This window comes from Sphaerodactylus townsendi, linkage group LG02, assembly GCF_021028975.2.
Source record: "Sphaerodactylus townsendi isolate TG3544 linkage group LG02, MPM_Stown_v2.3, whole genome shotgun sequence".
NCBI lineage: Eukaryota > Metazoa > Chordata > Lepidosauria > Squamata > Sphaerodactylidae > Sphaerodactylus > Sphaerodactylus townsendi.
The window spans coordinates 117,276,480-117,289,899 of record NC_059426.1 but is presented as its reverse complement, the minus strand read 5'-3'; the positions used below and the strand labels follow the sequence as shown (position 1 = coordinate 117,289,899).

Here is a 13,420-nt window from a genome sequence, read left to right as displayed (position 1 = left end):
TCCCCGTGCCCCACTTAGCTTAGCTGGCAACAGGGCTGGCAGGGCGGGACGAGAGGGAAAGGAGGAGCGGTGTGGAGGGACATATCTTCAAAGAGGCAACAGTATAAAACAATATATTCCCTGGACCCCACGTGATCCCAATGGCATCTGACCGAGGTGCCTGTCTCCACCCGGCACCATAGTAGCTACGCCACTGCCCAGGCTGCAATGTAATTACCCACAAAGCCCTGGTGAAAGCTAACATCTGCTCCACCCTCACCCCTGCTGTGCCAATGGGAATGAAGAAGAGCTGACACAGTACCCACCTCTGCATCCAAGCATCCTGGACAGCTGTGGCATCTGCCTGCCGGCATGTTTGCCCCTCCTCCAAGATAAGTGTCCTGAGGAAAGCAAATATGCCAAAGAGGACCCAAGCCGCCTCTAGAAATCAATTTGGCTCCCCCCGCTCAACCGGATTGGGCCATAAATAATGTCACCCTAGAATTCATGTTAATTAAAATGCAAACAAGGGATTAAATCAGCAGCTTTGCTTACAGCTGATTCTGTCCAGTGGCACCAAAGCAAGGACAAAACAAAGAATTCAACAGAGGGTTTGGACACAAGATGTCTTTTCTGGCTATATGACTTACACCAAGCCTGCTAGACCAGAGTTTATCTCTAGGATTAGCAAGGCATGAAACAGACTGATTGAAAGTGTCTTCTGGTGGCATTATCAAAATATATCAGTGTGAAAATCAGCAAGTAAAAAAACTAAGAGCCTGGAAAGATGTTCAAGAGATCCTTCCTAATTTTGTTCAAAAAATCAATTACTTCTGGAAGTCCACCTCTTCATTTTTAAATTTATTTGTTATCAAAGACAATGTCCAGAAACAGTACTAAAGAATCAGTTCATGGCATTGTTTTACAAAAGTTCCTACCAGACAATTATTTTATTGTTCGATGTATTAATGATGAGATGAACTAATTGATGGAATTGCTAACAGAATTCCTGTAAAGAAAAATCTAGTTTTATTTTTTGAATTTGTTGGTTGGAGCATTTTCAGTGGTCATAATAACATCAATTAAAATCAAGAATAATCCTTGCCCATCATCAGTAGAACTAGGCATGGCTCTTCTAAAAGGTCACTGGATCTTTCCAAGAGAGGCACCATGTTTTAAATTCTTCACATACAAAATATGCTCATGTCACTCAAATTACACAATGCAGCAGCGTTATTGTCAGTCAGTATCTGAGCATTACAGTCTATTAATGGCAAAGAACGGAGCTCAAAGCTCATATGACTCATGGGAGGGACATATCTTCAAAGAGGCAACAGTATAAAACAATATATTCCCTGGTCCATGTGCATCAGTGTGCATGTGAGCGAGTGCATATAACAAAATAAGTCCAAACAATGGCCCATCGAACTGTTTCAAGCTGTTTATCAAGTCTGAATGATAAAAGGCTTCTATTTTAACTGCATGTTTAAAGGCAAATTCATATTCCACAAAAGCCAACAGTTAGTGTGGTAGGATGAAATTCCTTCAGTGTGAAAGCTGCTGTGAGCTATTCATCTTGTCTTTATTTGTCAGCCTCTGGATATGTGGGATACTTGACAGTCTCAATTTTCTCCTTTACCTTGTAGGAAGGGTATAGCCCTGTTTTTCCTAATTTTCTATTGATGCCTTTTGAGTAGCCATCCCAATGGTTTCCAGCAACACCAATTATATCTCCTGGTTCCATAGGGATTTCATCAGCAGTTCGGGGATGATGAACATAAATTGCAATTTGATTGTGGGCATTTTGTCCCCCAAAATAATAGATATCATCCAAAGAGTGGAAAAAGGCTGATGCATCTGGATGAAGTGTCTGCATGATTTCATAGGCAACTCGACAAACCTAGAGGAAGAAACCAAAAAAGCAGCAATTAACAAACAGCTATTATTGGTCACATTCTAGTCAATTATTAGACAGCCACATTGTATAGTGGTTAAGGTGTTGGACTAGGATCTAGGAAACCCATGTTCAAATCCCCACTTATGCCATGGAAGTTTGTTGGTGTCTTTGAGCCAGTTATACTCTCAGTCTTCACCCTGGCAAGTATTTGAATGGGAGACCTCCAAGGAACACCAGAGTTGTGACAGAAACAGGCAATGGCAAACCATCTCTGAGCGTTTCTTGCCTTGAAAACCCTTTGGGATCACTTAAGTCAACAGTGACTTGATGGCAAAAAAAAAATAAGAGTCAGTTATCATTGCTGTGGACAGAAGCTTAGGGGTAGAGAGAAGTTCTCAGCAAGTCTCCTCAAAAGTAAGTTCCATGTTGTTCAACAGGACTTATTCTCAGGAAAATATCCTTACAACTGCAGCCACAGCATCTGATTTGCACTTCTTACTACATTTTTAATGAAGCCAACTTTTTGGTCACCCCCCCCCCCCATTTCAAAAAAAGAAACCCTTATTTTTCTAGTTAGGGGATGGTTTGCTTAAGCTTTGAGAACGAGTAGGAAATATTTGCTAAATATCATCACTAGTTTTAAGAAGTTTATTGTTTACAAAGTTTATATGCTGCCTCTTCAGAGACTTACTCAAGGTGGCTTACAACTAAAACAATAAAAAGGCCATTAAAACACGAAAAATAAGTCAGAGGCATTTTAAAAAGTATTCATTAAAAGAAAGCAATAAAAACAAACCAAAGCATAACATACCATAAGATAATACAAAGCAATTACATTTTTTGTGCTGAAAAAGCCCCCCTTAACTTATACACAAGTCAGGTGTATTTTAAAAAAATATTTTAGGATTTTTACTTTGTCAGCCGCCAGTGGACGCAGTTTTTAGGCTAGTGGCACCACAATTTCAGGGATTTTTCAAGAGACTCTCCTGCTGACACCACCCAGGTTTGGTAAAGTTTGGTTCAGGTGGTCCAAAGTTATGGACCCCCAAAGGGGTGCCCCATCCCCCATTGTTTCCAATGGGAGCTAAGAGTAGATGGGGCTACATTTTGAGGGTCCACAACTTTGCACCCCCTAAACCAAACTTCACCAAACCTGGGTGATATCATTAGGAGTGTCTCCTAAAGACACTCTGAAATGTTGGTACTGCTAACATAAACATTCCTCCCCTGACCAAAAATCCAGTTTTGAAGGATTTTAACTCTTGTGTTTTAGCTTGGTTGCTGGTTGAGCTAAGGGTTTTGTACTTTTAAAGTTATTATTGAGACCGTATTGTTTTTGTTGACCCTCTTTTCCACTTACAGAGCAAGTTTATTGTTCTTCCTTGAAATAAATATTCAAAAACATTTAACCTACTGATGCCTCAATTAATGTAATTTTATTGGTATCTATTTTTATTTTTGAAATTTACCAGTAGCTGCTGCATTTCCCACCCTCGACTTATACGCGAGTCAATAAGTTTTCCCAGTTTTTGTGGTAAAATTAGGTGCCTCGACTTATATGCGGGTCGACTTATACACGAGTATATATGGTAACTTTAAAAAATGAAACCCCTCAGATTGATGGCACATCCCTCCCCCAAAAAGACACTTTGCATGATTAGCCAATGGAAAGAACAAACTGTTGTAGCACATTGTTAACACAGGGCTGCTCAGATCCCTGACAGATATTCCATCCTTGGGATACAGAGAAAGGGGACTGTCACACAACGCACCCTACATAGACAAGCAAAGGAGGGTGAACAGTTGTTAGTTGCATGTATAGTGTAGAAAGGAATGGGGCAGGTACGGTGACAATATGTCACCATGCTGTTAATATGAGGCTTAAAGCCTTATCCAGATTGTTTTCCCCTCCTCTGCGATGCTGGCAGGAGTGCAGCATAGAACATAGAACAGAAAGTAGGAGTGGAAGAAGAAAAGACCAGATGTTTGGCCAAATAGTTAGAGGAGAGAAGACCAGGAGGGTGGGCAGGGTAGGGAAAGGGGAAAGCCAATGAGGGTAAGAAGAAAATCTGAGCAGGGGCAAGAAAAATAGAGTCAGAACCATGGTTTGGGGAAAGGCAAAGAAAGAAAAGCAATGTCAAAGAAGAACTAGGCATTGGGAGAATGGGGTATCTCCTTCCCTACAAGTCTTCATGTAGCCTCCCTTACAAGTCAGTATTAATATACTGACTATTAATATATAATTAAAGTCAACTACATGAATCTAAAATTTAAAGAAATGCAGGGGGTAGTATTAGAAAAGAAGGCATTTACTATTGCTATTATATTTTGCTTTATAGGAAGTCCATTGTACAACACAATCTACTTATCTCTGACAGCTAGCCAACTCTCATTAATTGCAATGAAATAGGTTGCAACCTCACTCTACAATTCTATTCAACGTGCTGGTTATGATATTTAAAGCCCTTCCCATATGTTTCTATATACCAACTATGGCCTTCAAGTTGCCACCTGCTGTCTGTTCCTTCACCTAGAGTGGCCTGCCTGATATTAGAGTCCAGACTTTCTCCATTGCAGCTCCCACTTTATGGAACCAGCTCCCCTAAACAAGTGAAGGGAGACTTCTCACTTTAAGTTCTTCAGGATATGTTGCAAGTCTTGCCAGAACTGAAGAGGTCTGAACAGCAAGAATCTTCTTTGGGGGGAGGGGGGTAATTTGGGCTTTCACTTTTATTTGATTTTAATCTGCAATAATGTATTATTACTGATAGCCTTGAACGAGAAGAAAAATAAGGTATAAATATTTAAATGCATAAATAATTAACCAACATGGCTGGCTGAAATTTTGACTGTTTTGTTTAAAAATTAAATTTCAAGTAGCAATTGGTAGCAAAGATCTTAGCATTTGTTACTGTTACCAAGCTATGTTTTGTTAGAAACTTCTGTGCACCTAAACTGGATGTGCCATTCCATTTTCTGTCAGTAATGATTTAGTCAAAAGTCTATCTTTTTGAATCCATGAGCTTGACTCTCCTAATAACTCTTTTTAAAAAGCTGCAAGCACCAATATTAGCAACTATTTTTCCATTAAGGCCACTGGAACTAATAGTAGCCAAGGGGATATTTTCTACAGGATACATCACTTTCCAACTCTCAGTTATGACATCTGTTCCAGAGAGGCAGCCATGTTGGGGCTGTTGTAGCAAAACTGGAATCAAAACATCCTGTGGTACCTTAAGGACTAAAAAATAAAGAAAAGCTTATTCCACCATAAACTTTTCTAGACTGGAGGCTCACTATGCAGGCATTTTAAGAGGGAGGTGTAGAAATAAAAAAGATAGCAAGATCAAAGGGCCATGAAGGGCCAGAAGAAGGGCCATAAAATGTCTGCATAGTGAAGATCCATTCATAGCATTTGAAGGGGACTCTACAAATAGCTCCTGCTGGAATAAAATTTTGTTAACATTTAAGGTGCCACAAGATGCCTGTTTATCAGTTCTTAGTATAATTCTGTGAGGCTGATCTTAGAGTTGACCTGTGGCACTCTGAGCCTCTCTTTTTTTATGACTGATCTTGCCAGGCAGCTGTGCACTTCAGGAACGCTCCTCTTAGAGCTGGAAGTGGGAGTACCAAGGCATTAGGCCCAAGGCTTTGTCTACATGGAGACAATTAGAATGACTAATCACATGACCTTCAGAACAATCTCTACAACTCTAATTGTTTTCAGAGTTACAACTAAATTGATTAAATGCAATATAAAAAAGAGACCAAGTCAGAAACGAGGAATAATAGAAGGAAAAAAGGAAATGAAAAATTATTATCATGCTACTCACAGGGAATGCAAAAGATTAATTAAACCTGGGGCCATTAAAACATCCTTATACTTTGAAAGGAGGTCAAGAATGGTGGTGATGAACACTTTAATAAAATGTAGATTCACAATAAAGAAAATAAATCCATATGTAGCATGATCAAATGAATTTTTTTTAATGAACCTGTGACACAATGTTATTTATCAGGAGTTCAGATTGACATATTCTTTATTGGTCCATTTATTTCAAGTAAAACAATAATAATGTACAATACATAATATACAATTTTTTACCAAACATTTAGGCTGCTATTGAAAAGTATGCATTTTTCAGAAAACATCAGACAACATTAAGAAAACATCAGACAACATTATTTATTACTTAAACCAATTGTGTTCATTTTGGTTGTTGTGGGTTTTTCGGCATGTGTGGCCGTGGTCTGGTAGATCTTGTTCCTAACATTTCACCTGCATCTGTGGCTGGCATCTTCAGAGGTGTATCTCTGTGATACACCTATGAAGATGCCAGCCACAGATGCAGACAAAATGTTAGGAACAAGATCTACCAGACCACAGCCACACAGCCTGGAAAAACCACCACAACCAGTTGAATCCCACCGTGAAAGCCTTCGACAATACATTGTGTTCATTTTTTTTCAAGCAAAAGCTGATGCCAGGCAAGCCATAGTAAGGAGGAGGGGAAAGGGATTTCTGAGCACCCTATCAATCATAATCTTGATATCATAGGTAGATGGAGCAGAGCAAGGGTATGGTAGTCACCAATCTTAATTCAAGGGCTTTTATATAAAGAGGGTTTGCCTGACACCTGACATCAGGCTTTTCCCTTCCCAAATTAAGTATGTATAACTTCAGACAATGCCTTTCCTGGGGCCTCAGCCACTCTAATCTGGTTTACAACTGTCCAACCTTGAGATCATGTACCGGGTTCAAATTCACAAAGAACCTGCAAATGTCCACAACCTGATTTCATCAGCAAACTGGCTAGATCATCCTGCACCCTTTTCTCCCAAGCATTACTTCAATCTTCAAACTCCTGTTCAACTATTAAAAGTAATCAACAGCCTGGAAATTCTTCGATTTAACATCCCAAAACTCATCAAGAGTTGGGCTCTCTCAGGTCTTGATCCATTCAAACCTTTTCCCACAGCACTGTCTTCATCAGGGAAAAACAATGCTGCCCTGACCTGTAATTGTTATTCACTGCGTGGTCCTCTGTGCAGGCACATATTGAGTTCTAATCTTCACTAAAACTTGCTATTTGACAGCTCAGCTTGTCTGCACAACCGCAGTTCCCAATGTGGGACTGCACAGGGAATATACCGAACTTTGCTTTGTCTTAGGAAAATTGCCCCACTGTCAGAGGGTCAGTTTTTCCTAGACCTCCCAAGATCAATGGCAAATTGCTGTTGGACTTCTTGTGCCCAACGTTGTTTCCTGTGAGCAGTGTGGGTTGCTATCTCTCACTCTCTTCAGATCTCTTCTGGATAGTTTAATATCACCCACACAGCCTCCTCTATTCCCGCTATTGATCATCTCTCTGTATATCCCTAGCCTCCTCAAAACTGTGTGTTTGCAACTTTTGTGTGTATTTTTATATTTTTAATCATTCAATAAAACTTTACTGCTCTACTTCAGTTCTGGTTTTTGAGTGGATTCCTTTGGAATACAGATCTCTATATAGATTGGTGTAGAATAGATCTACCTGTCTCTCGCATAGCTGGTACACTTTATTGTGTACAAAACACATAATTCTTTCCAAAGTATTTCAACAGAATGCCTAGTCTTTAGTCAATTATCAAATGATGATTAACAACAAATTTTAACCAACAATTCTTACAGACCCACACTGCTAGTTCACACAAATGTATGACATGCAACTTTAAATGTATTTGTTACATTAGAGACATCTTAAATATATAAAGGGCATATTGCAACACTCAACATAAGAAAACATAACTGGGCATATTCTTCATGTATTTGTTATAGAAATTAATAGGTATGGTTAGATTCTTCATACTCATTACAGATACATTCTAGCAGACTTTCCGCATATCATAGCTTCAGAGTTTTCCATGTTACTTTGGATTCTGGTTCATATTTTAGTTAGAAATAGAGTTGGAAGAGACCACAAGGGCCATCAAGTCCAACCCCTTGCCATGCAGGAATACACAATCAAAGCATCTTGACAGATGACCATCCAGCCTCTGTTTAAAAACCTCCAAAGGAAGGAACTCCACCACACTCTGGAACAGAAAACAAGCTTGCTCCATCTTCAACATGATATCCCTTCAAATAATTAAACATGGCAATCATGTCATCCCATAACCTTCTCTTCTCCAGACTAAACATACCTAGCTCCCTAAGTCACTTCTAATAGGATGTGGAATCCAGACTTTTTGGTCGTCCTCCTCTGGATCCATTCCAGCTTGTCAATATTCTTCTTGAATTGTGGTGCTCAGAACTGGACGCAGTATTCCAGGTGAGGTCTGACCAATGCAGAATAGAGTGGTACTATTACATCTCTTGATCTAGACCAGCGTTTCTCAAACTTTTTTTTCCCATGGCCTGGTTATTTTAATACCTCTCCTCTGTGGCCCACTAAACTGGCCTATTTATTATGTGACCCACTAAAGTGGCCTATTATGGCCTATTTATTAGTAAAATAAAACAAATTTGAACGTCAGCCCGCCACGCATCTGCCTATGCTGGCTTGGTAGGGGTGAGCCCAGCCCTGCGCCGGGCCTCATCTGCACATGGCAGCGTCAGGGAGACTCCCTGGGGTGTTGCTTCCGTCCCCACCTCCTTTGCAGTACCAGAATCTGCTGCGAGCTGCGGCTCTGTCCTCAGCCCCTTTCTGGGTGTTTGGCTTGCCTGGAAGGAGTCCTGAAGCTGCTGTATCGTTTCGGCTGGTCCAACTACAGGTAGGTGATGTCCTCTGAGCAAGGACAGTGGTGGGGTGGTCAGGCTCAGACCCAGACATTAGGTGTCCCAGCATTTTGCTTTCATGACCCGGTGCTGGGTCACAATCTACCATTTGAGAAACGCTGATCTACACAGTATACACCTATTGATGCAGCCCAGAATTGCACTGGCTTTCTTGGCTGCCACATCACATTGCAGACATGTTCAGTTTGTGGTCAACTAAGACTCCCAGATCCCTTTCACATGTACTGTTGTCAAGCCAGGTGTCACCCATCCTATATCTGTGCATTTCATTTTTTTCTGCTTAACAACTCCATTCAAAGCGGAGGGGGGACTGAAAGGGCCTGTGGAAAAGGTGTATGGCTGTGCTGACGCATTCACCCTCCCTCAGGTACTTGACACAGCGGAGGGGGAAGACATGTCAATAACTGTGTGTCCAGCAGCCCTGCCACTGCAAAACCTGGAAGTTTGGACTGTGGCAGGACTGCCTGCTTGGATGCCTGCTCGGATGTCATCGTGCAGGGGGTAGGCCAGGGCATTCCCAGGGGCAAAACTGACATTAGTCAGCTCCCTTTCAGGGTTGTTGTTATGGCGGCATATGTTCTTTCAACTCTATGGGGGGTCTCGGAGGTGACAGGTGTAAGTGCTTTTCCCTGCTCCCCAAGCCACCGGAAAGAACTTTTGGAGGCAGAGGGATGGCACTGCTTTGGTTCCATGACCTGCCACCGGGGAGTTTAGATAAGGCTTCTAGTGCAGAAACTTACATTTATCTCTGTTGACATTAATGTTGTTAGTTTTGTCCCAGAACTCCAGTCTGTCCAGGTCATTTTGAATTCTAAACCTGTCCTTTGAGATATTAGCTACCCCTCCTAATTTGGTGTCATCTGCAAATTTCATTAGCATACCGTTTATTCCATCATCCAAGTCATTGATACAAATATTGAAGAGCACTGGGCCCAAAAGAGAACCTTGTGGCATCCCTCTAGTCACTTATCTCCAGGATGAAGGTGAGAGATTGGTGAGCCCCCTTTGGGTTTGGTCAGTCAACCAATTACAATCCATCTAATGGTAGCTTTGTCTAGCCCACATTTTACTAGCTCACTTACAAGAATATCATGGGGAACCTTGTCAAAGGTCTTACTGAAATTAAGGTATGCTACATCCACAGCATACCCTTCATCTACCAAGCTTGTCACTCTTCTCTAAAAAAAGAGATAAGTCTGGCATGCCTTGTTTTTGAGAAACCCATGTTGACTTTTAGTGACCACGACATTCTTTGCTAAGTGTTTACAGACTGTCTGTTTAATGATCTGCTCTGGAATAATTCCAGGTACTGATGTAAGGCTGACTGGGCAGTAATTGTTTGGGTCTGGGTTTTTTTTCCTTTTTGAAGATGGGGACAACAGTTTACCCTCTTCCCACAGTTTTCCATGATGCCTGGTGGTTTAATTAGCCCCGTGGTAGTGAACCTTTGGCACTCCAGATGTTATGGACTACAATTCCCATTAGCTCCTGCCAGCAAGGCCAATTGGCCATGCTGGCAGGGACTGATGGGAATTGTAGTCCATAACATCTGGAGTGCCAAAGGTTCGCCACCACAGGGACTTCCGGTTTGGGAGAAGAAGCGGCGGCAGCATCCTTTTGACGCTGCTGAACTCTACACCCTTCACCGCGGCGAACCCCTAAGTTATTAGGGTGGTAGGAGACTTCAAGGAGCTGGAAGATATCCTGCCCACGCTGAACCCTTCTGTTTGAGGAGTCCGTGAGTTGAAAAATCCCCGGTGAATTGGGAGCCTGAACAGGACAGAAAATCTCACAGAGACAGGTTGGGGAAAGGGTGGTGGAGCCAGGGGGGAAGAGCAGCCTTCCCCCTCTGAAGCAACGTAACCAAACCCTAGAGCAGGGGTAGGAAACCTGCGGCTCTCCAGATGTTCAGGAACTACAATTCCCATCAGCCCCTACCAGCATGGCCAATTGGCCATGCTGACAGAGGCTGATGGGAATTGTAGTTCCTGAACATCTGGAGAGCCGCAGGTTCCCTACCCCTGCCCTAGAGACTTTATTATTACCAACTTTGCAGTAATAGACACTGAGTTTAGCAAAATCTGTACTATAAAAGAGTTCAAATTCTTCTAAATGTTACCACCTTTATATGAGGAAATAAAGATATAAAACGGAACGGGAGACTACGGAATTAGAGGGGAGAAATTAGAGGAAAAGGGACCCCCGGTAATTCAAAGAAGAGCGGAACTTAGTTGAATATACCGAGAGGGACCAGAAGACAGAAACCTCTCAAATAAGTAAGGAGACAAGAAGCAATCACTGATATAATAAGAAAAGGGAAAATAAAACTTTACCGCTTTAAGGACAGGAGACGAGAAGAGTGAGTGAATGGAGTGAACGGAGGAGGATCTGCGGTGAAGTACAAGGAAGTGGCTTTCTTGCTAGAAACCATAGAGAGGCTGAACTAGCCGCTCTGGCACGAAAAAAGAGAACTGGAGATATAAAACAAAGCCAATCCCAGTGTTAAAGGAGTATCTAAAAAAGAACGTACTGTGTGAAAAGATGTGTGACTGAAGCAATAAGTTAAAGGTGAAGACAGTTTAGACCGGTCTCATTTTTACTAACTATTGAATGAGAAAATAAATGGCGACCGGTAGAGGAAAGACGCAAGTGAAAGAGAAAGGAGGTGTAATTGAGGAAATAACAGGTGGCAGGAGGGGATCGGAATCGGCTCCGAAAATGGAGATACTATACGATATGATTTCTGCTATGCAACAGAATATTGCAACGCTACAACAAGATATGCAAAGTAACTGTAAGGAAATTAAACAAGAAATAGTGCAAGTTAAAAAATTGGAAGAAGCGGTCCTAGCCACAAAGCAAGACATTACCGAAGTTAAAGAACAAATGGTTACAATAGGAGAGAGAATGGATGAAAAAGATAAACGAATAGAAGCTTTGGAGGAGAAAATAATGCTAATGGAGTTAAGAAGTAAAGAAAAAAATATACCGATTAGAGGACTAAAAGAAGAAAGATCAGAAGAATTGGAAAAGAGGATAATAGCTGAAATGGCTAATTTTATTGAGTATGATGCTGAAGAATTAGAAGCAGAAATAGACTCAATTTTTAGAGTCAACTCAAAATTTGCCAGAGAGAATAATGTTCCCAGGGACATTATTGTTACTTTCCTTAAAAAAGAAACAAGGGACGCCACTTACTTCAAGAGAACAAGCAAAGCAGAGAATTGAGAATTGAGAACCAAGAACTGACATTGTGTAAAAAAGAAATACCAATAGCCATACCGAGAAGACGGAAAAAAAAATATACCCCCCTGACTGAAACCCTCAAGAAGAAGAACATCCTTTACCGCTGGGAAGTGATAGAAGGATTATCCTTCACTTACAAAAGCAAAAACTGGACTATAAACACTGAAGAGAAAATGAAGGATTTCATACAGAAAAATAAAAAAGAATTGACAAAATGAGACACAGAATGTTGGTAAATTAAAGATATGTATATAGTATATATAGAGAAATTATTTCTTTGCCACTTTAAAGTTTATGTATATTTAGACAATATCTCAACATGAATAAGAATTATACCATGTAAGATAATTTAAGTTGATTAAATTAGAATGAAATATATAAGGAACTATCCCTCCTATATTCTTTTATATGGTGTAGGTATGTATAGATATACACATATATAAGAGAAATATTTGCTTATATTTAAGTAGGGGAAGTCTAAGACATATATGGAGTAAATTACATTTGTTGTAATTATAAGAAGTATGAAGAAGATGATAAGTAGACAACAATTAGATTTGTATTAGAGTTATATTAATTCAGATAAATTAGAGTTAGATAAGGGTTGAAGTAAAAGATGAAAAAGAAGGAAATATATACAATGAAACACCCCTTATTTTACTCCAGAGGAGGTGTATACACATGCACATAAAAAAAATAGACTAGGAAATAGGAATATAAGACTCATGTATATTTACATAATGAATTGAGTGAATGGATAAATGAAGGTATGTATGGATGTGCATGGGTAAATAAAATTGCAAATAAGGAAGTTTAAAAATGTATATATAGAGAGATAGGCATGTATATGTGTGATTCTGTTTATGTATATGTGTATTTATATATTTTAGGAGACTTTATGGTTTGGTTTTGTACCCACAATTTGGAAAGGAAAAAAGAAAAGAAAAAAAAGGGGGAGAAGGGAACACAATAAGTTGAAGTATATTTATGGTTTTGAACTTAAAGATAGACATGAGGAGTAAATAATAAAGAATAGGTAAATATATTAAGATATAATAAAAGATGGTATTAAAATCTTAGTAGAAATAGATTGAAGAGGCGGTAAAAAGAAAATTGGCAAAAGAAAGAAAACCAAAGGATAAAAGGAACAATACTGTCTCTTCATCACGCACAAAGATGTTAAAATAATGAATTTGAAGATTCATGGTAGAAGCAATAATTAAATGGATTAAATATACCACAAAAAAGAACGTAGGACATTTTTTCCAATTCCTGTATAAACAAGGTGTGATATAATATGCATTCAAGAAATGCATATTAAAAAAAAAAGGATGAGAAAGAGCTTATTAAAAGAGAGGAAATCACTTGAGGGGAACTTTCCATGTTGCACATAAGAAAAAAAAAAAGAGGGGGGTAATTGCGTCATATATTAAAAGCAACTTATTTAAAACCGATATTGAAATTAGGAAGACCCTCATGCAAGATATATTGGAAAGTGGAAATAAGCGTGACAGGGGAAA

The 13,420-nt window shown here is 39.9% G+C and overlaps 1 protein-coding gene across 2 annotated transcripts in view; it reads right to left on the bottom strand.

Annotated features, from left to right (window-relative positions):
- Nucleotides 1-827: 827 nt before the first annotated feature.
- FUT8 (fucosyltransferase 8) overlaps nt 828-13,420 on the bottom strand; it is a 108,102-nt gene continuing 95,509 nt past the window's right edge. For both annotated transcript variants that reach the window (XM_048484399.1, XM_048484398.1), the window contains one exon: nt 828-1,879. In XM_048484399.1, coding sequence (XP_048340356.1) covers nt 1,562-1,879 — 318 coding nt within the window. In that variant the 3' untranslated portion in view covers nt 828-1,561. The remainder of the gene's footprint in view (nt 1,880-13,420) is intronic.